Source organism: Pelodiscus sinensis, chromosome 4 (assembly GCF_052426305.1).
Source record: "Pelodiscus sinensis isolate ZL-2025 chromosome 4, ASM5242630v1, whole genome shotgun sequence".
Classification (NCBI taxonomy): domain Eukaryota; kingdom Metazoa; phylum Chordata; order Testudines; family Trionychidae; genus Pelodiscus; species Pelodiscus sinensis.
Window position 1 is genome coordinate 81890110 of NC_143055.1, and position 24218 is coordinate 81914327.

General features: G+C 38.7%; 1 protein-coding gene across 7 annotated transcripts in view; it reads left to right on the forward strand.

The window, feature by feature from the left end:
• Positions 1–24218, forward strand: part of LRBA (LPS responsive beige-like anchor protein) — a 559883-nt gene that overhangs the window by 84955 nt on the left and 450710 nt on the right. For 6 of the 7 annotated variants that reach the window (XM_075930020.2, XM_075930019.2, XM_075930023.2 and 3 more), the window contains 7 exons: positions 1178–1286; positions 1823–1904; positions 4396–4519; positions 4826–5018; positions 19312–20340; positions 21711–21886; positions 23840–23993. In XM_075930020.2, coding sequence (XP_075786135.2) covers positions 1178–1286; positions 1823–1904; positions 4396–4519; positions 4826–5018; positions 19312–20340; positions 21711–21886; positions 23840–23993 — 1867 coding nt within the window. Of the gene's footprint in view, positions 1–1177; positions 1287–1822; positions 1905–4395; positions 4520–4825; positions 5019–19311; positions 20341–21364; positions 21455–21710; positions 21887–23839; positions 23994–24218 lie in introns of all 7 variants that reach the window. The other variant, XM_075930027.2, reaches the window with a different exon arrangement.

Below are 24218 nucleotides of genomic sequence, written 5' to 3' on the forward strand. Positions count from 1 at the left end.
GTCTGTAATTAGGGCTTCCACCACTCAAGGTGGTAAGGAGAATGAACTTGACATAGGTCTTTCAATTTTTGTCTTGAAATATTGGCCCTCGGGTTTTATTGTTGATCTTGGAGGTTATATAGTTGTCCAATTGGAGCAGAAAGTACACTAGTTTCCCTCAGCTTATTTAAGTACAGGCAGTCCCTGGGTTATGTACAAGATAGGGACTGTAGGTTTGTTCTTAAGTTGAATTTGTATGCAAGTTGGAACTGGTACATATTGTAGGGGAAGCTCTAGTCAAACATTTCTCCAGAGCTCAGTTTTATTCTCCCACACCTCACTTCCCTCAGTCCTTTATTCTCAAGCTGAGGTGTCTGCTGAGAAAAGCCGCTCCGCGTCTCCCTGGTCTGCTGGGGGGGGGCGCTAGCTTCACGTCTCCCTGGTCTGCTGGGGGGAAGCAGCTAGTGCAGGGTTGCCTCATCCCGTTTGTAAGTAGGGATCCGATGTAAGTCGGATCCATGTAACCCGGGGACTGCCTGTAATGGAATTTGAGGCAGCTCTAGTTAACAGCTAATGCTCATGGTCAAATCATCTTTGTGAGCTGAATGGGGAGGATTGTGGTCTTCCTATGCCATCTGTGGCCTCCCCAAGGTCTGGTTTCAGCTTTTTGGTCTGGTGGGTGGTAGGATGTTGGCACACAATATGTGAGTGTCTCCTGTTGCAGGCTATGTCAACATTGCCGTGGAAGGTGTAACTGCAGCACGTGTAGACATACCTACACTAGCTTTGCTCTAGCAAGGTTAAATACCAGTAATAGAGCATGGCAGTGCAGGCTGGGTACCCAGGACTCTGGGCATGTATTTGCTGACCTGTGGTGCTGTGACTTCAGTGCTGCTGCTGTTTGACCTAGCTGGCTCCGATACGTCTACCTGAGCTGCAGGCACTGCTCTGATTGCAGAGTAGGCATACTTAAAGGCTCAGAGACTGAGCCCTCCAGCAGTCATACTTTCATCAGTCCCCAGTGGGTGGCAGGCTTGTTACTGTAGGGCAGGTAAGAGTTTCTGTGTCCCAACTTCCCGAAAACCAAGAGACTACAACATAAAATGCTGAAAGTTTCATCAGTTTAGTTCTGCTCTAGTGTACCTACGAAGTTAGAGGTGCCCTAATTTACTTTATCTGCCTTTCTGTGTTGTTTCAGGAGAAAAGCTGAAGTCATGCTTGGGCATGGATTGTTCTCTTTGCTGGCTGAAAGGATGATGCTTCATACAGGCGTAATCACCATGACCACGTATAATGTCCTGTTTGAGGTAGTAATAGATTGTAGTTAGAATCCAATCTTCCTAATTACTTAGAAGATGTCATAAAATTGCTTGCATGTTTGTGCTAATATGTTCCAGATGATGCTAAAAACTTAACTAGAGGTTACTACTGAAGCGTACTACTTTGCAAGTTCTGCTTAGTTAAGATATAGATGTAGCTCATTGTGAATCATTTTAAATAACTGTTAAATCAAGTATCAAGTTAGATACTTTTTATCTGGAAGATGGAGATCATGTTTTATGGTGGTTGGAATTTAGCTTAAACTTAGGGCCTCTTCTGCTATAATTAAAATACCAATTGCATGTTTCAGAAAATGCAAAAATTGGTGTTAAAATAAAATTGATTTAGTTACTAAAAGATATAACAAGGAACCTTCAGTATGCTTTTAGCACTAAGATAATATGGTGGATGCTGTAGAAAATCTTATAAATGACGTAACCTTTATCAACCATTATCTTGCAAGCTTTTTTTAGTGAACATTAAATAGCTGTTTCTTATACTGTCTTCTTCCTCCTTCCTCCAGATTCTTATTGAACAAATTTGCACTCAAGTAATACATAAACAGCATCCTGACCCAGATTCAACAGTAAAGATTCAAAATCCTCGTAAGCATTATATATTTTTAAAATTACAAAATTGCTAAGCTAAAAATGTATATAATTAAAATACTTAATTATTACATGCGACAATTTGAACTCAGTGGTCTCAGTTTTATAGAAAAACTTAAAAAATAACTAATGGTCCTGTAGCACCTAAGGGTATGTCTACACTAGCCCCCCTAGTTCGATCTAGGGAGGGTAAAGAGGGTGACCAAAATCGCAAATGAAGCACGGGATTTAAATATCCTGCGCTTCATTAGCATGTTCCCGGCCAGTCATCATTTTAGAAATTGACTAGCCCGAAGTAACTGCCCTCGTCTACATGCGGCAGTGAAACAGGATTCTGAATTAAAGCCCTAAATCGAATTAGCTGTTATTCCTCCTGGAATGAGGTTTACCAGCTAATCCAATTTAGGGCTTTAATTCGGAATCCTGTTTCACTGCTGCATGTAGACAAGGGCAGTTACTTCGGGCTAGTCAATTTCTAAAATGATGACTGGCCAGGAACATGCTAATGAAGCGAGGGATATTTAAATCCCGCGCTTCATTTGCAAGTTCAATCACCCTCATTAGCCTCCCTAGATCGAACTAGGGAGCTAGTGTAGACATACCCATAAAGACTAACCAAAAAAATATAGATAGTACCATGAGCTTTTGTGGGCACAACAAACTTCTTCAGATGACACATATGGAACTAATATTGTCATCTGTAGAAGTGGATTGTGTCCATGAAAGCTCATGATACTATCGATATTTTTTGGTTAGTCTCTAAGGTACTACAGGACCATTTATTTAAGTATTTTTTTAGTTACAGACTAACATGGCTACCCCTCTAAGTCAGTTTTATAGAGTAATTCATGCAAGAGGGGGGAATAATGCATGTTTAGCTGGAGTTAATTGGGAAACATGCTTGTCTCCAGATTTTTCAAAGACATTTTCTGTGTCTAAATGTATATGTAATTTAGTACCGATTCTTTTTGTTATATGGTGTTTATGCTATGATATGTTTTTCTACATTTCTATGTACATAGTATTTTGATGTAATACACGTTCAGGTTTCAACATAATTCTGATTGCATTATTTAGTCATCTTCATGGGATAGAGATGGGTTGAGTTGGTGGTTTATAAACTCCATGTGCTCAGTTTATTCAAGTTGGCAGAGTCCCTGTTAACCTAACACAGACTTCCTAGAACTATTAACTAAGACTGGACTCACTTGGGCATGTAGGAATGGTAACTTCTTCCCAAATACAGTCATAAGGTCAGTGCTAGTAAATAGGGAAAATGTTATTGAAACTTTAAATTAGAAGTCTAATTGAAACTGTGAAAGTGGGTAAGCACAAATTCTGACTGACTTTTTCTGTTTTCAAAGTTCATTCTGTTTTTCCTGAAGTAACAAAATTGGTGGTTTACTAACCAGTCCCACTTGCCCCAAATCAGAATGTCCTGTGTTCTGCCCTCCCGCATACAGTATTGTGCCAGTGCCATCCTTCGGCATACGCAGCTGCATAGGGCACTGTTAAATTTGGGGCACCAGTGGGCGGCCCTGGTTCTGGCAGGTCCTGGCCCCAATGGCCCAGTCTTTAGCCTCCCACTCCCTGCTCTACCTCCTGGAACAAGTCCCTGAGCCCCACCACAATCTTCCACGTGCCACCACCCACTCAACTTGCTGGCCTGCAGCTCTGGCAGGTTGTATTGCTCCCCTTCTGCCTACTCCGCCTCCCAGCCTGCAGCTCCAGCTGGCTGTGCCACTCAGTCTGCTTGCTCCTCCCTAACCTCCTCCCACTCCAATCTCTACCCCATGGTGTAGCTGCCTCCCCTGTTCTCTTGGACGGGGGATGGAGGATGCAGGTGTTCAGGCTGCATTTCGTGTTCATTTTATAACATGATTCAGCAACTGGTATGTTTCTAGTCTTCCAGAGAACATATTTCTTAAAAAACAGTAAATACTGATATTTCCTTGTAAATGTATAATTTATCATTCAGTCATTAATCACATAATAGTTATTAGTGGTGATTATTAAATCTGATCATCATTAATTCCAGCGTTTTACATAATGACATAACACCACTCCCATAGGGAAGTAGGACAACTCAATGCATATTTAAATAGTGGTACTGGCAGCTGAAATTTGGCCCACCTATTCCTGCAATCATGGAGTGTCAGACAGGCAAAATGTGAGTGGTAATAGGCTAAATTAAAGTTGTGTGTTTCATGTGAAAAATGTCTCGGTTTGCTTCCATTTTTAAGATCTCACTGAAAGTGAATAGTCATGGAAGTATTTGAAGGAAGGAAGCAATATATTTCTTCTTTTCTTAGAGGCATCTTTGGCCCTGATGGAAATGCTTTTCTTCTTTGTGTAAACAAATATATTTTTGAATTACTTTTCCGTAACATGACACTTATCAAATGTTTCTGTTGGGTGAACATAGCTCCAGTACCTGAGGTGTTTTATTTCTAGTTTTAAAAGTTTTTACTTTTGAACTGTTTTACAGAGGTATTAAAAGTAATTGCAACCCTGGTACGTAACTCTCCCCAGTGCCCGGAATCTCTGGAGGTTCGTCGAGCTTTTCTCTCAGATATGATTAAACTTTTTAACAACAGCAGAGAGAATAGGAGGTAAGAGATCTCATTCTGTATATACAAAGGCCATATGTAAACAACCATGTCTTACAAATTTGTCCTATCATAGGACTAAGCTAAAATAGCCTTATTAGGAAAACATGCTACCTTATTAAACAAATTCTGTATTCTACTAAGCTTCTACAGGTGGTGCTAGAGAAATTTGCATGCACTAGTGTTTTTACATATGCTAAATTCATCACCTGATATGTATAATCACTACAAGTATAATGATCTTTGTATGTTTAAATATGCTTGTCCATTTTGACATGAAGTTTATCAGCAAGAGTGTGTGTTTTGCAGGAGCTTGCTACAGTGCTCAGTGTGGCAGGAGTGGATGCTTTCTCTTTGCTATTTCAATCCCAAGAACTCTGAAGAGCAGAAGATAACTGAAATGGTGTATGCCATTTTTAGAATCTTGCTGTATCATGCTGTCAAATATGAGTGGGGTGGCTGGCGAGTTTGGGTGGATACACTGTCAATCACACATTCAAAGGTGAGTGTTTTCTGGAAATTGCAGTAATTTATTTTTGTAGTGTCTAGTGAACTTTGGAGTCTTTAAGTGCTAGGTCAAATACAAAACAAATCTTCCAATAAAAATCAGCTAATGGATTAGTAGAAATTGAGCAGATTGAAGAGTCCTTAATAGCATGTCCTTCAAGTTCAGTGTATTGTTTATCACATTAGAAAACTGAATGCCTTTTTGTTAAAATATTTTAATCACAAAATTCTTGGTTGCTCTTGGCATAAGTGTGTTCACTTTTAGTAAGTGTTTTTTAAACATGTCCTAGGCCATGTTAATCAGAGTTTCAATGGAGTTCTAATGTTGGATTTCTGTGAATTATCAATAGGATGACATTTTTAAACACAAGGTGGCGCACCTTATCTATTCATTGCTAAAAGGCATTTTTTGCCTATGTCAAAAGGCAGTAAAACAAACCAACAGAATTCAGAAAATCAGAAGATAGTGTGATATTGTCCATTAAATCCATGAAGGGAGACAGGAAGGTAAGGTGGCAGAAAGAGAATCACACTGTATGAATATGGATGTCAGCCTTTCTTCTTTCATGGCTTTTATTATTGTTCAAATTATATCAGAAACTTTTTTTAAAAATTGAGATACAGAACTAGGTAAAGCTACCACTTCAATTCTTTCCCTACACCAGGAAAAGAAAATAATATAAAGAGCTGTGAAACTTGTGTCCTCACAGATTTAATTAGAATCTTTTACATTGTAATTTACACACTTTTGAAAGTGAGAGACTTATCCACTTGGAACACTGGTTCCCAACTGTTTTTATACTGCGAACTGGCAAACACATTCACAAACTTTTGGTGGAATGGTTGCATTTTATTTGCACATTTGCATATTTATCATATAAATAATGAATATGAAAATAAAACGTGACTGGTCTGCCAAAAGCCCAAGCCCCCAGAGCCGCTGCAAACAGCTTGTTTCAGCTCTGGCAGTCGCCAAGTGGTGGGTGGCTGCCTCAGCTGAAGCTGTCTGTTTGCGATTGCTCTGCAGACTGGGGTTGGGGTACATCACGGCCCTGTGAGTCCCCCAGTGCTAGCCCTAACCCCTAGAGCCCCCCTACCCCTTCACTATCCCCCAGTGCTAGCCACTGACCCCAGAATTCCCTGCACCCATACCCCCCAGTGCCAGCACCCCATCCCAAACACTTCAATGCCAGGTTCTACACCCTTATATCTGCCGCCACCAGATCCCCCAGTGCCAGTCTCCTGTTTGCTGAGCCCCACAGCACCAAGTCCCCCACAACCTCAGTGCCCAATATTAGCCCCATCTCCAGAGTCCCCCAGTACCAGCTTTGCCCCATCAGTTCACTGCCAGGCACCAGTCTGTGGACTGGCGATTGGGAGCTGCTGACTTGGAGATGGTATGCAAAATTGCACATCTTAATACTATATCACTTTCCTTACATTGGTTAATTTTCCATTAGAAGGTGTCAATCTGTTTAGACCACAACAACACTAGCAGTTTATTTTGCAGATCACTGATTATTGATCCAATAAACAGCTCAATAATCTATTGTGTATGGTCATGCATGAGAGGGAAGAATGAAAGTCCACATACTAAAAATGCTTGCAAGTGTTGAGTCAAAGAACATTTCCTGATGTTATAGGTGCAACGGATCTGGGACTAGATTTTAATCTATGACAAAACGAGGCTCCAGTGACACAATAGAGGTGTGTGGGTAGAGTGGATTATAATCTGTGGCCAGGATAAAGGCCACCGAAGTTTGGTTACAAATTAGCATACATTTAAGCAGCCCTTAGGCTGCCTTAAAATGCTTGGAGTTGGAATCAGTCATTGACTGCCCCCTAGCATTGGGGTGAGCAGAAAGCTGTCATAAAACTACTCCTTTGCCTGAAGTTTTTGCCATGTGTAGTTTAGGAACATCTGAGGAATGTGTCCCTGGTTTCTAAACAATAGCTATAAAAAATAACCCATGGTTGTTTTGAAATGTTTGCTTGTGAAGTGTGGGTGGGGGGGAAAAAAGGCAGCAGTCTGCAATGAGAACTAATGACTGCTAAAGTTAACCATGAAAAACTGTTAAAATCTATAGACTGAAACTGATTTTTGACCAATAATGATGTATTATTTCACATGTGTTACTCAAAATGGCTAACCCAGCTATTCCAGGATATGTAGAGGAAAACCCAGAAGTTTCTAGGAGATCTTGTAGAAGCCCAATATTAAAAAAGAAATTTTGGATGAGTTATAAAATCTCTGAAAACAAGAACTCAATGGGGGCAAATACTACTGCATTCCGAAAATAGATTTAGTTCTAGTTAACTGTGAAAGGGCCTTTCTTCCCGTACCATACCAAATGGGATCAAAGGGGGTTCACACTATGCTCTGCCCTCCTGTTGCCCAGGTTTTGTCATGAATCAGGCTTGCATCCAGGAAATTCTTATTGAAGGGTCCTCAGCTGTGGAATAAACTTCTGGGCTTCACTTTTAGAAAGCCCAAATCCTATTGACTTCAGTGTCCAATGTTTGTCCTGCTATAGTGGTGGTGGTTGTTTTTTTGTTGTTTTGCATTGAAACTGAAGGTCAGTGGTGGGGGAGAAGAGAGAGATGAGCATATGAATAAGTGAGGTGGGTTGTAAAAGGTGACCTGAGTTTGAAATAGTTTAAACAGGATTGGGGATGGTTCAGTCTGTTGGATACTGGCCGTAAAAATTGTCTTCATAGACTTGTGATGCAAGAATTCAGAATTATTAAAAAAAAAAATAGGATAAATTTAAAAAACAACAAATGGTCTGGTAGCACTTTATAGTCTAACAAAACATGTAATGTTAAAACTTATTCTGTGTATTTTCAGATGAAATTAATTTTTGGTAAAGGTATTAGTTACATTTTAAACTGCAACTAATGGTAAAAGGATTGAAGTGATAATGTGTGTGTGTGTGTGTGTGTGTGTGTGTGTGTGTGGTGGGTAGGTGCAATATTCAATTGGTAATGAATTCTTAAAATTGCTTTTTCCTAATTTATTAACAATTTAAATTCTCTCCACACTTTTAAAAATGTTAGTTTACCCAGACTCTTTATATTATACGACTTCATAATACTGTGTAGAAATAATTCATTTGGTATACTGCTAGAAGCTAAGTGCATCACTGATTTGTTTGATTTCTAGCATGCTTTCAGAGTTCTATGGAACCAGAAATCATATGGTGTCTCAACATATTTTCTTAATATTTTTGAGAAAAAAACATTTTTATTAAATTTCTAATTGTGTGGGATTAATGCTCATGTTTCTCCTTTGCACCCTCTACTACTAATTTATAACAACATTCTTTGATAAAGAACTAGTGTATAACAGACTAATGTTGCAGAATTGGATAGGTTTTGCAGAGCTACACATCAAGATACATGCAGCTGCTATAAAAAGCCAAAGAAACTCAATTGCAATTTTATTGTCCAGTTTGATAGATTTCCTGCCACCTTTGTAGCAGGGAAGCTGTTTGTCACTGTAACCCTCTCTTCCAACAGCTGCACTATGCTTTATAAGCCGCAATGGTTTTTCTAGCATAATTGCACTACATTGGTTCCTTCGCTCTCAGAATTTAAAAGGTGTGGATAACCTTTTTAAAGCTGATTTTCTTTCTCTTGCAATGTCTTGATTTTTATGTTATATCTTTGTGCTGTTCTTCAAAGCTGCACATGATTTGCCAGAAACAATGGTTGTATGAGTCTTACAGTTTTGATGTAAATATGAAAGAAAAATTGAGATTAAAACCCAATTTTGTTTTATCGAAGTATATTGACTTTATGAAACCACTCACCTTCTTTATTTTTTCCTAGCATAATAGATGTGTTAACTATATCCTAAACTTGAATGTGTCTAGTTCTGTTAGTTTGCAAAAAGAAGCAATGGCTTCATGGCTAATAATAGGAAACAAGTAAAGAATGGTGGACAAGTTGCCTTTCTGACCTTTGTTTCTTCAAAACTAAAAGAAAATGATTGATACAATATAATATATTATTTGCTTGAATGTTTTAAAACATTGAAAAGTGTGCATTTTTAGAGATTTGAAGTCTTTTGAAATATGCTTTAACTAAAAAGTTGTCATGATACCAACTAACCAAATTAAAGGTAAATTATTTGTATAAGGAAACATCATGGAATATTTTAATAACATTAGTGCAGACTCCATGAATTTTATGAATTAGTAACAATGGTCAAAAATAATTCCATTTGCAGACTGCAGTTGTATCAGTTTTAATCTGTATGTGGAATTGTTTCAGAATATTGTTTACTAATATGAATAAAAGGGATTTGATAATCTTCACCAACATAAGCATTTTTAAAAAAAAATACTGACAATTTTTTATTTTTAAGTGATTATTCACTATCCAAATAATAAACTGATATTTTAAGTGGCATAGATAAGAATAATTTGGATAATCTCCTTCAACCGAGAAAAATTATTGTATCACATAGTGGATACAATGTGCATAGAATTAAGCTGAATTATGTACCTGAGAGCTTGATTTTATCAACATGGCAGTGGCAGATACCAACTGGAGAGACAGACCAGCAAACATGATTAGGTAATTGGAGTAATGGATTGATGAGGAAAGATTTTTAAAAAAGCTTAATATGTAGGGGAAGAAACATCATCTATTGTAGGGTGGAGAAGCTAAGGCCCTGGGGGACTGTATGCAGCCCCTAACTTGTCTGGATTCAGCCCCCTTGTCTGCATTCAGATCCCCACCCAGCATTAGACAGCCTGTGCTGGCATTCCAGCCCTCTGCCGCTTCTCTTCAGGGCTGTAGCACACCACATCTTCTAGCCTGGGCCCCATTAGGCTCTGGTATGCAAGAAGAATGTGAGGAGTATCTTTCTCCTTCTCAGTTGGGGACCTTGTCAGTGAAGATTTGTTTAGTTTTGTTTTTTGGGGGGTGTTTTTTGCTTCTCACTTGTGTGCTGCTCCAACTGATTTTTCTGTGGGTCCTTACCCAAAAAAGGTTCCCCATCCCACATCTGTTCTTGGTACTGCCTCTGAGTCACTATGAGGTCTTTGGCTGGCTGCTAAAATATGAATTTCTTAATGTTTCCCCACTTGTAAAATGATGATATTTAGGTGTCAGATCTGACAAAGGTGTGCTAAGGAATAGTTTGCTTGTACAACATCTTGATCTAAAATGATTAAGTCCTCAACAAGGATTCAGTAATTCATAACTATCTACAATTATTGGAGTTGTATAAAAAGGAGGATGAGGAATTTTTTTAGGGCAATATTGTATATGCGAGGCCAAGCGGGAGCAATGGGATGAAATAAAAAACCAGGTTTAGGCTGAATATTGGTGTATGGGATGTAAAATTTCAATTAATTGGCTAGTTGAATAGTTGATGCAATTTGCAGTTCCCCTGCTGACCCTGTGATCCCTGTGGCATTTCTAAGCAGCAGCGCTGCATGGAACCCAGGGTCAGCCGGGGACTCTCGTAAGTCCCTAGTTGACCCTGGGCTCATTGTGGTGCTGCTGCTTTGAAATGCTGTGGGGAGCCCAGCTTCAGGCTCCACGTGGCATTCCAAATCGGCAGCGCCACGTGGAGCCTGGGTTCAGTGTAGGAGTCCCTCCCCCTGCTGACCCTGGGCTCCACGTGGCACTGCCGCTTTGAAGCACCCCCTCCCTACCTCCCTCCCTCCCACTCCCTTTTTGCCTCTTTCTAATAGAGGCAGCAAGAGGGGGGTTGGGAGTGACTACTGGGCTAGTTGTCCACAGCCCTAGTATAGGAATGAGTCTGTAAAGGCACCTTAAACATAAGGTACTTGAACTTTCCTTAGAAAGGTGTATAAGAATTATTGAATATTTTAATATTATTAATATCTATTATATAAAGAGTTCATCAGCTCTTGTATTCTGCAAGTCACTTCATGAGGGAGAATCTCACTGCTAGAACCACTCGGGAGAGCCCTTTGACAAGCAGCATCAATGATGGGCAGAGAATTCTGTGCCTCATGGGATATACTTTCACCCACCCATTTGAAGAAATGAGATGTCATGGTCATAGTCAAATATTATTTTTTGATAGACTAAAATTAGACTGAATCATAGCGCATCTCTCTCACTTGGGAGGTCAGTGCCTTGCAGCTCTGGCTGGTCCAACAGTTCGAAGGTTTCTACTCATTTTAGAAACCTGCCCCTCTTAAGGCCCTTTGTCTCTTTATCTGTACTATGAAGACTATACTGACATAACTACTACTTGGCCTATAACTGACAATTTTTACCACCTCCTCAAATGGCATTAGCTACATTGACATAGCTATATCTTCAGTTGGAGTTGGGTCAGCTTTCACTGTATGTTGGATAGGGATGTGGGAATTTTTTGTAGCCCTCACAAACATCATAGTGCCAACGTGATTTCTCAGTGTAGATCAAGCCTCTAACACCATTTTTAAAAAGTTTGCACTTTGTTCCTTTCTTTTCACTGATTTGAAACCTGTGTGTGTGGAGGAAAGTTGGAGGAAAAACTGGTTTAATCTAACAAGATCTATTCTGGTGGTGGTGATTTTTAATGATGATTTTATTCCGAGACAGACTCTTAGGCACCACTCTATCTGCTCAGCACAAGAAGTATTACACAAAAACCCAGTGCAGAACATCATAAGGATTTAAACCATAGAGTTCCTAATCCAAAACAGAATTTTTTAAGTTATACGAAGATGTATTTCCCAATACACAAATTTAACTTGCAAGTAAATGAAGATGTGTATTAATCAGTAGTGACTATTTGCCATTCAGAATAACTTAGTTCTATAATTCATTTCTATTTTGATAGTAAACATAAGAAAAAATTAGTTTAGAATAGTTTTTCCCTCTAACAAGCTGGGCAAATTTGTGTTTTTGTTCTTGTGTGAAGGTATTAGTACATATAGTACCACAGTCCCTTTTTTTTAACTGACTGATTCAAAGTGGGATTGGTATGAGTAGGTATCGGTACCATCAGTCAAAGTTGATTTGTTTCTTGCATGGAGTGGAGAGTTTCCAGCCTCTGCTGTTAGCATTGCTCCTAGAAGGGAAGAAAAACAGGTCAATAAAGTTTTGAGTATAAAAATAGTAACATATGCAGGAATTATGAACAGTTTATTGATGAGGTTAGCAGGACAGTAACTAGTTTACAATAAGCCTTGCTGCAAACAACAATACAGTTATTGGCTTGCCAGCCGACCAGTTACCCATACTTCCTCCCTCCATTCCCCAGATATATACGTGTGTGGGAGTGGAATGTAGACTAAATCTTAACATACATCTTAAAAAATGTCTATTACATGTTTGTATTAATGAAAATGTTAGTCATGTTAACCTTTTTCCATGCTGCATGCTAATCTTCTTGTCTGGCAATTAGTAAATGTTGAATGTCAAATTAAGTTAAAATTAATGGCAGAGGAGAATGTTGTAGTTATTAGCGCACAAGTGTCTTTAACTAGTAGTGCGTAGATGTGCTTTCCAAATGGCTATGGATTAACCATCAAATGATTGTGAAGATTAATGACTGGCCTTTTAGCTCGCTAATTTAGAACAATTTCTGGTAATTAATTGTGAATTATCAGCTTTACAGTTGCAGATGCTTTAAGGAAAATAAAAAATGACTGAACATAGGTGAATAAGTTTTCCAGCTGGCATTTAGCTTTCATGTTGTTATAAGTTTAAATGAGCTAGTATTAAAATCTTAAAGTTACTTCTGAGCTATTCATATTTAAAGAATCTGGTGGCTTCTGTTTGTGTAGGTTTTGTTAATTGTTGCCTTCATTAATCTTAACCTTGGCTTTTTAATGTTATGTTTTACAACACCCAGAACCTGCTTTGTAAGAAGTTATAAAGTCAATCTCATGGAATACGTGTTTAGAAAAAAAGTAGCTCTTACCTTCCACATTTAACAGGATTGTTTATATATAGAGACAAATTTGCAAATTAGAGTAGAAAAACACAAATGTAGATAGACTTGCTACAATGTTGGTCTTCATGTTTTTATTTACAAAGAAAATCAGTTATTTGAAATGCTACTTGGTAAAGACCATTCACATTGTAGCAAGCGTGCTTAAATTTGTGTTTTTTCTATTTGAATTTACACATTGTTTTAAAAAATACAATCTTGACCTGAGATTTTTGTGATTCAAACAAAGTTACTTAAAAGGTATACATTTATCTTTAAAAACCCTTCTTTACCCTTGCTACTACTGGATTTGTATGCTTTCTAGCTTGCTTTAACAGTTATCACTCACCTAGCATTTTTCTGTGTTCGGATCTGTGTATGTCACCATATTGTGTCTGGATTTATTTTCCCATAGGATTAGATGGCCAGCATCTGAAGACTGCAATTGTCTGTATTAACCTTCCTTCCCCCACTTTTTTGCAGCACACAATAGCAATCTAGAAAGTAATTTCATTAGTTTAATTTCCAAAATACTTTAGGAAATCAGTTTATATTGGCTTCCAAAACCATCATCTCTTTGCTGTTTTTCATAGGAAAAGCACAACTGCTAAATCGTACTGCATTATTTTTACTATGAGTATATATTTAAAATATCACCTCTAAACAGATAATGAATAACAGGCAGCTGCTGTGTGGTTTCTCTATAAGTCAGACATCTCAATACTTGTAGTGTCCCTATCTCTCAATCTTAGATAGGTGAAGAAATGTACTTAAGCTTATTCTTACTGATTTTATAAATCTATAAGAATCTGTAAATCTGTTTTATATAAAAAACATAGCGATTAATACTCAATAAAAACCATATATATTAATCATTTATAGTTTGTGCTAACATTGAGTGTATTAGGGACTATACAGATCCATGCGTGGTCGTGGTCCACATCCCTACAGAATTGACTTTCTTAAACAAACCATCCCAGAATGGTGAGGGCAGAACAGGGGAAGTTTAGTGGTCAAACAGTGCCACATTCTGACTTAAGTGTGTTGTTAAAACCTAGATCTATTTTTCAAAGTATTGTGCAACTATGTTGCAGTTGGAGGGTTAGTATTATTTTTACTGTCATGACAGAAATGGGTTTTCAAGACCTGAAAGCAGAATGTAGGACTTACAAAGAGGCCGACAAGTAGGGTTTCCATAGAATATCTACAAAATGCTTGAGGAGACAATGGGTAGGAAGGGTAACCTAGAGGAAAAGATACTAAATGAAACTTGGTATGCTAGATAATTCAGGAGAACAAAAAGAACCCCAACGAGCCATGAGATAATGTAGTATATATTAAATATATTTGCCCAAGTATTATCATCTAGGAAAAAAATTGTTTTGGTTTTATTGGCATTTCTTGTCATGTACCCTAAAAAGTTTTTCTTTAAATATAAGCAGCTGATTTTGCATTACAAATTATTTACTCAAGATGTAGTCTCCCACAATATCTATATACCATTTGAGAGTCAGGAGTATGAAAGAACATTTTAAAGGACTATTATGAATATTTTTAGATGTTCTTTATTTTAGGATTACTTAATTTTTAAAAGTTGTGGTGTGGGGGCACACTGGATTCAAATTTTAACTAGGAGTGATTTTTTTGCAGCAGAATTAAACGCTTAAAAATAGGAATTGGTAATTCAAATTAGATATAAGTGTTGAAAAGTGATGGGGGAAGCTAAAGACATCAGAGAAAAATCCATGAGACACACACAATAAGAGTTTAAATATATTTGAAATAAAAGAAACTCTAGCCATATTATAGGCCCATTACTAGATGGAGATAGTAAAATTGTTAATGCTGGAGAAAAGGAAGTGCTCAGTAACCGTTTCTGGTCTGTATTTCCAAAGAGGAAAGATGAAATAATTGTATCATATAAGGATGATAAAGTACTTTTGCTAGTGCATTAGTAACTAGGGAAGATGTGAAACCTATACTAGGGATGAAAACTTTTAAGTAAGCCCAGATAACTTGCACTTAAAAGTCCTTAAAGCAGGATGGGGAACCTCAGACCCAGGGGCTGGATCCAGCCCCTGGCTTGCCTGGATCCAGCTCTTGCAGCTCAGGGTCTCCCCTTTCCCAGCATTGGGGAGTCTGTGCTGGCACTCCAGCCCACAAAATCTACCAGGCTAGGCCCCTCCATGGCTCTCATCTGGGAAGGGAATGTAGGGAGTGTCAGTGAAGGTTGTGGGCAGTGTTCCCTCTAAGATGCACAGCAATACAGCTTACCAGGTGATTAATCAGTCCCACTCAGTCAGTCAGCTCCAAACATGGAGCCCTGAGCGTCTGACTGGGTGGGGCTGAATCACCACCTGGGAAGCTGTGCTGCTAGACATCTTAGAGTGAACACTGTTGTGGGGGGTTTGTTTTTTGGTTGCGGGGGGGGGGGGGGTGGGGGGGGGGGGGGTGGAGAGAGCTGCTTCTCAGTCAGGCTCCTGACTGATTTTTTTTCTGTGGGTCAGTGGCCCCTGACCAGAAAGGGTTCTCCAGCCCTGCTTTAAAGAACTGATTGAGGAAATCACTTGCCTCAGGATAGATTTCACTAAATCCTGGAGTACTGGGGAAACTCCAGAAGACTGGAAGAATGCTAATATGCCAGTATTCAAAAAGGATATGTGAGATGACCCAAGTAATTATTGGCTGATGAGCCTAACCTTATTCCTAGGCAATATAATGGAAAAGTGGATACAGGAGTCAATGGATAAAGAACTAAAGAATAAGAATGAAATTCTTGCCAGTCATTTATGAAAAACGTCTTGTTGAACAAACATGATTTTATTAATTATGATGTTATGTTTAGTTAATAAAGGTACCTGAATAGGTGTAATAGCAGAACACTTATGTCAATAGTACATGGCTTGTACTGCTATTTCTATAAATATTTTTAACTGGTTATAGACTGAAAAGTAACTGTCCAGAGCATCAAAAGGTTTATATTAATTTGCTAATGGGTTTTCAGAGCAAATTGCTTAGTTAATCTGGGATCTTGTAGTCAATTTGTGGCTTTGTCATCTTATGCTTCTTCCCCAAGAAGCAAATGTAAAAATAGCATCATCTTAAATTTATCTGTTTCCTGTACATATTTAGAGTCCATAACCATTATATGTTTGGCGTGTCACTTTCAGTCCTTTATTATATCTGAGTATTATATTTGTTAAACACAATGGTGTTCCACACATGTAACTAAAATCCGAATTTGGCCCTGCAGTCTGAACACGGTTAACAATTTTGTTGACAATTTATAAACCAGAGCAGAATCCCACTCTTTCATTACTTTGGCTGTTTAATGTTAATGGAAATAAAATAGTAAGTATTGTCATTAAAAGTGTCAGATGGACTCTAAATATGTGCAGGAAGCAGATAAATGTAAGAAGATGCTATTTTTACATGTTTGCTTCTTGGAGAAGAAGCATACTTTACAAAATCAAAACACTCATTCCCTTTGACAATTGTTGACATGTAGATATGTTCTCTAAAAAAATTACTTTTAACATACTTACAATATGCAAATGACACATGCATGCACTGCGGTCTGAGTTCATTTGTATTTGTTTATAGCAGCGGTTCCCAACCTTTTCCAGATGGGGAACCACTTTGACAATTCAGGAAGACTTGGAGACCCAAGGCAATTGAAAAAGGGGGGAGGGGGAGAGGAGAGAGGGCAGAGCCACCTGGGGAGACACTTGGCAACCCTTTTGAAGTATAATGGTGACCCATATTTGGGTCCCGACCCATAGGTTGGGAAACCCTGGTTTATAGGCAACTTCATGACAGTCAGACCACTGTAAATATTGGAGCTGTCTGGAAAAATTATGTCTGAAGATTTTCAATGAAAAATGGAAACCTTAGAAATGTAGCAAGTCAGGTGGGCTCTTGGTACATTTCAAAGCGGATGCACCCTTATTGACTAATCGACAATTTGATTAATTGATTAATCTAACTTTAACATCCCTAACATAAATGAATCCTATAATCTAGTAACAGAATAGGACAATTCTTTTTTTCTTCCCTGTACAACTGTTGCCTTAATTATGAAAAGAGTTTACTTAACTTGTTGTATAAATAATTTTCTATTTTGTTATGACTGCACATGTACAGTACTAGAGCACCAATAATACTTAATGTTTGTTCTGATTTTGGAGTTAAATGTTTGGGAATTTTTTGGGATGAGGGAAATGAATTATAGGTATATAAGCATTAGAATTAGAAAAAGATGGAAATAGAAAAGGTAGGGGTAGCATGTATGGAGAAAACTGTTGAAGAATGCAAAAGCCCAAATCCAGCAAGCAGGGAGACCACTTTCCAGAGCAGCTTGGAAAGTGGGATCATCGTATTTTGCTTTTTTAAATAAAAAGGAATTGTCCTGATTTGAACAGTACCATGATGTTGCATGAGTTATGTTTCATTGATCATGGAAGATGAATAAGATGTTGCATGTACATTTAGGTAACATGGGCATGATATTTCTAAGGGTCGTGGAAATCTACATATGAGGGACTTGTATGGCAAGGCATTTAAGAGCTCTTCATATATTTTTTTTTCTATATCCTTTTTTTTTTTCTGTTTAGTAGATGGGTTTAAAAGAAAAAAAATATCCATCCTATAAACTTGTAATTTTGATCAGATTACATACTCATGAAGTACTGTACACAGACAAATTTGGTAGCTTTCAATGTATTTAAGGAAAAAAATCTCATGTTATCTTCCAGATATAGCATCACTAATCTTTTGCAACTACATAATCTTACTACTGTATCTTTGTTTAGGTTCTTACTCCACACTCCTATGCTTAATGAGTGCTCTGTACTTTCTTCACTCTCATGGGTCCCCATGTAACAACTTACTGACAGTCTCTCTTCACTTTGTCTAAATTTAGGTCCTGGTCCTATAAAAGCTCAAGTATATGTTTCATTTTATGCATGGTGAGTAGTCCTGTTGACTTCAATTGGACTAGTCACAGTATGTCAACTTAAGTATTTGTATAGCCTTTGCAGTATTAGGCTTTACATTGTAAGCCTTTCATTGCAGAGAGTGTCTTTCTTGAAACATCATGCGCATTTATGATGCTAAATAAGGATGAATTTATATTCCTGATCACAGTAAGGTGTTAACTGTTACCCGAAAGGGTAACTTTCTGTCCTAGATCAAACATAAAAATTTCTGTGACTTTAAAGTCACTAGGTAGCCACCCTCTAGTGCTAGAAGCAAGTTGTTGATAGTGGGTAAGAGAAAATTTCCATTTCCCCACTGGTGACTAGTATTAACTTCAGTTCTTGGAAGGGGTTGGAATGTTAAAATTTCAGTTTTACATACATAAACTATTCTAGGTAACTTGTAGAGGTGTTTACCTTTATCAGTTTTGATTTTTTTTCTTGCTTTCTGACCATTGGCAATTGAGGTCAGAGTAATAAAGACACCTGGTTTTATGGGTGGAGGGGCACAAGAAATTGTCTGGATAATAGTCTTCAAAATTTTCAGAAGTTTGTTAAAGTTGTTCTTTGGTTACATAAATTACTTATACAAAATACATGATGGGATAGTATGGTATAAAGTTTTGTGTGACATTTATGTGGAATGAACTGTGCAAGTGGCATCACCCCAAGCAAGTAATGTGACTCAAACTCATGCCCATAAAATCTTTATATGATTCCTTCATCATAAACTATTAACTGTGTATATAATCTGCAGCAGGTTAGTTCTTCTAATGCAGCAGTTCTCAAACTTTTTGAGCTCCGGAGCCCTTTATATGTGTAAAAATTTATGCGGAGCCCCAGAGGTCCACTGATTGTATGTGTTGTACCTATCGATGTTTCCAGTTTGTCAACCTCGTGGAGCCCCTGGAGATGTCTCGCGAACCACTAGGGCTCCGCGGAGCACAGTTTGAGAAACACTGGTCTAATGGAAATAGCACAAAGAACTGGTGCAATTTTTAGGTAGCGGTATAGTTTGAGAGAATATTTTTGGTATTTTGATTTGTACAGTTGTTTTAAATTTGGAATTCTTCTGGAAAATATGCATAACTCTACCCAGAGTCTTTCTCGTACCTCTTTAGTTGAAACTTTAAGATGGCTTGTTTACATGGATGTTCTCCCTGGTTTAATAGTTAAATTTCTGAAATTCCTGTTAGATTAAGTAGGATAAATGATCTGCAGTAGGAAATTAGTCAATTTTAATGCTCTTTAACTTGGATATTATGGTGGGGTAATAGTGGCACCACAGCGAAGTTTGCATTGCAATGCAAATAAAACTGTTGAGTTGCCTCTGAATCTACTTTGTAGAAGAATCAGTCTTCTAATTTTGAGTTGTAATATTCTTGACAATCTTTTGTTTTTAGGTGACATTTGAAATGCATAAAGAGAGTCTTTCCCAAATGTTCAGGGATTACCAAAGGAAAGGAGGTGAGGGAAGTGGGCCAATTCCTTCCACCCCTGTTAGAACTATCTCAGGAGTTAGCAGAGAAGTTGAAATCACAAGGAGGCAACAGCCTGAGGAGGAGAAAGAAGTTGTTGGGGATGATAATGTGGAGAACAGTGCTCAGAAAAATGAGATAAAGGCCTCATCTGAATGCAAGCTACAAAGTCATACTCCATCTAAAGCAGAGAAGACTTCAGAGGGAGAAAATGGCCTGAGATCACTTGACTTAAACAGAGCACCTCACTTAGAATTTTCTCCACAGACCGAAGCAGTAAAATCAGGGGATTCAGAAATCACTTCTGGAATTGCTGAAGCAATTGCAGATTCTCCGAGTAAAGGTAAAGAACTTGTGGAAGAAACAGCAGCTACTGATGGGGCTTCTCTAACTGCACAAACTGTTTTAGAAGGGGAAATGCCTGAAAGCCCAGAAATGTTGGAGGAAATTACACCAGAGGTGGAAGAGGATGACTTCGTTGATTTAAAAGAGGAGAGCAGTCTGCCTTCACCTTCAGAGGAGCTGGTCCTAAAACCCAGTGAAGAAAATAGTTCACCTGAAAGTGAAAGTCAAGTAGCACAAGCAACAAAAGAGGAAGCTGTTGTTGTGAGAGAACCTGAGGCAGTACCTTTAGAATCCAAAAGTACTGAAATCTTGGATGAAACAAGAGATGAATTGGCTTCCTTGTCAGGAACAGTGAACTCTGATGTTCAAGAGGAGACAAGTCAACCACATTCAGGAGTAAGTGAGAAGTCAGAGGAATTAAAAACTGATGTCAATGAAACCAAAGCAACTGGAGAATATGCAAATGCACGTACTTCAGCAGCTTCTGTTGTCTCAGAGATAAAAATTGCCAAACTTGATGTTTCCAATGTTGCATCAGACACACAGAGACTGGAACTAAAACCCAACACAAGCCTGGAAGCAGCTCAGCCTCTGAGACCCCTACCTGAGGTAACTTTTATATGCCTCACTGATGCCAAATTAAAATTGTACCTTTAAAAAAAAAAAAAAACCAGAACATTTGCCCTCCAATATATGAGTAGTCCTGTGGCACCTTAGAGATGAACAAATTTATTAGGTCATGAGTTTATTAGGTCTTGACTTTCATCAGATGAGTTGAAGTGGAAATTACAGAATAGCAATCCAATGGTATAGTTTAAGAAGTGAATGAAATTCTGTAAAGTTCATAGGATTTTTGTAGGATCCTGAAGAAGCACTTCGTTAACTTTTGCTGAGTCAAATAGCTTAAACTTTAATGCATTTGTGCCATCTGTAGTCTCTAAGTTGAAGAATAAAAAGCAGGATTGTGGATTCTGTGATTTCCTTGAATTCCTCTCTTTTCCCCCAAACTTTTCTTTTTTTTAAACATTGATCCACTTAAGCTAGTGGTGAGCAATAAGTGGTCCATGACCTGGCTACTTTATTTACCTGCATGTCCCATAGCCAATGGGAGCAGCGGGAAATGGGGTCCTGGTCTGTGCTGCTTCCCACAGCTTCAGTTGGCCAGGAATGGCGATGCATGGCCAAAGGGAGCTGCAGGCAGCTGTACTTGTTGAAGTGTAGGTAAATAAAGTGTTCGGTGGCCCACCAGGAACTCAACCTGGCAAACAGCGTCCAGCCCACAGGCTGCTTAGTTCCCACCCCTGCCTTAAAGCACCTCTGTCTTTCTCAATCCTCAGAGATCTCTTGTGGCTCCCATCCATCAGGCAGAAAAGAGATTTCTGAATTCCTTCTAGGGTCTAATGAAAGCTGCAGAGGCCATGTTTGTAGCTAACTACTATTAATATATATCAGTTGAGAACTCCTTTATTATCACTATAAAGAATCAACATGTGAATGCATTTAGTAAATTTTATAATTGAGCTTATGCTTTTGGCCCTGCTACGGTGCTCTCACGCATTCAGACTTCTGCTTCCAGTTCAATTATACTGATCATAGTTAAACATTGATGTAGCTGAGTACTTCCCTCCTGCAGAGACACCTGCCAGTTGATGCCCTTCATCCTACTACATTCTTCCTCAAAGGAGGGAGATCACTGTCAGCAGCAACATATGCTCCCAATGTGGTAAGGTCTAGTTGCTGCTTATTTTTGTCTAGACTGGCAGAGATAGTGGTGCAGTGGTATTGTAGTTTGTAGGTTTGGTATTAAAATCAATAGTGGCCCTGCAATTGTTGTTAATTTTTTATTTACGTGCCTTTTTTAAGTTGATACAATGTCTAAGCTTACAGGTCTATTAAATCTAAAGTGAAACTAATTTCAATAAACGCTGGTGAATTACATTTTTGTTACTTTGGAATTTGCCTATATTTCATGCAAACAGATATCAAGGCAGGAGGATTCATCAGGACAGGACATAGCTGCTGCATCTGATGGACAGAGAAGAGATTCCAGGTCAACTATGTTTCGTATTCCTGAGTTTAAGTGGTCCCATATGCATCAGCGTTTGCTCACAGATTTACTCTTTTCAATAGAAACAGATATACAGATGTGGAGAAGGTAAATATGTGCATTGTAGGAAATCGTATTTGCTAGCATTGCACTGTAACAGGAATCTAAGATGTTAGTGAAATCTAGTGTAGCTGATTACATGTTCTAATATCTGGAGATTTTCAAACCTATTATCAAAGTAAGCAGGCCTGACCACAGGGAAGGGGGAGGGGAAAAGGGAAGCTGCCCAGGGGCCCGGCAATTTACAGTAGCCAAAGTGCCGAACCTGGGCCCCTTAAGTCGCTGCTGGCACCCCGAACAGCATATACCTTCTGCCCAACAAGCTCCTGCCTCTTCCGGAGGCCCAGAGCCAGCCCTCCCCACTTTGCCCAAGGCCTGGTGAAGTCTCTGAATACTCATCTAGCAACGTGCATCTTCTTAGAAACATTCACAGGGTGAAAGCCCAGAATAATATATTTCTTCAATAAAACTTTCTCTAAAATAAAAACCACTCAGTTCTTTGAAATTAGCAAACAGGTGTGGCTTTGTACTTTACCATTTTTATGGAGCTGAAGAAAAACACTGTTCTATATGTGTTAAACAAAATATTGTAACAAAAATCCACAGAATGTCAATCAGTTGTAGCAATGAAAGAAAAATTGGGGCTAGTAGTGACACTGGTAGTTCAATTAGAGTGCCAGTTTTTTATCAGTATGAGGTAGTTGAAATGAAATTTCAAGTGATTATGCTAGTCTGATAAGATGGATAAAGAACTATTTAAAAAAATGTAGAGTGCTTATAGTATAATTTGAGAGATGAAACTTTTGTTTGCCTTTCAAACTGAAGTTATATGACATCACTATTTACATAGTACAGCACCAGATTTACTCAAGAAACAGTGGATAATTTAGGACTCCATTGAAAATCTGTTTTCTGTTGAAATAGTAATTAGGTTTTTGTGGTATTGTATTAATTTCTTTAAAAATGTAATGTGGGGGACATGGTTAATATTAACTTAAGCGTTGTTTTCAGATCTATTAAATATTCCAAAGAAATTTGATTTTTAGTGCTTTTTGCTGATGATCAAAGACTAGTCTATAATGAATAATTATCCACATTAGGAATGTTAAAATGTAGTTTATTTTTGTAAACATGTCGCCGCTGAAATTTTCAGCGGTAACACATTTACACGAATGGAAGGGGGCAGGGGCAGGCAAGCACAGGCTCCCACCTGCCCCTTCCATGCTTCTGCCTCTGAATCGGAGGCAGCAGTGTGTGTGGGGGCATGTGGCTCTGCAGGACCAGTGCTCACGGGGAGCTAGCTTAAAAGCATCAGGTTCCTCCCCCCCCCCCCCGACCTGTGTTGCTGCCTCTGAATCGGAGGCAGCAGTGTGGGAGGGGGCCGGTGCTTGCCTTCCCTCCCCCCTATTTCATGTAAATGTATAACTATTAGAAATTTCAATGGTTATATGTTCACAAAAATAAACTATAAAGCTGGCTCCTCGTGAACACCAGTTCCTGCCACTCACCGCTGCTTTCTCTGGGACGCAGCAGTGCAGGGGCTAGCATACACGGGGATCCAGCTCCGCATATGCACGGGCTCCTGACCTCCCCACTCACCCTGCTATCTTTGATACAGAGGCGGGGGAGGGGGGCGGCTTGCATGTAACTGTGAGAGTTAACTGATGAGCACAGGCTTATCGGTTAACCATATACATGGAAACATGTTCACATCCCTAATCCACATGACTATTCCTAACACACCTGGACACAGTTACTCTGGGATTATGAGCATAAAGGAAGGGCAGTTGGAAGTCAAGATTTATGTGCCATTGATTGAGCCTTGTGAGGATACTTACATGATGTTTTTAGCTGCATCATGGCTATCTCTGGTTGATATCAGTTTTTTGGATTTGTAAGAATTTAATAAACTTGCTAAAACCACAATAAAATAGACTTCTATTCTGAATGCTTCCCTTCCCCCCCACCTGCCTGCTCTGGCATCTTACTTTTTCTGGACAGCCATTCTACAAAGACTGTCATGGACTTTGTGAACAGCAGTGACAATGTTATCTTTGTACACAACACAATTCACCTCATCTCTCAAGTTATGGACAACATGATTATGGCTTGTGGTGGAATATTGCCGTTGCTTTCTGCTGCTACATCTGCTACAGTAAGACATTTGTTTTCTATTGGAAAAGTTATTACCTGTGAGCCTTTCCTCCTATAATACATTAATAGGAATATCTGCCCTCCTAGGAGAGCATGGGTCTATATGGGTTGTTCCCGTAGGAGGAATATACACTCCTGCTGTTAGCTCTTTCCCTTCTTCAGAGAGTATCTGGGGCCCCAAAGCCTCTAGTGGAGCCTGGTACATGTTATGGTTATATTCTCTGCG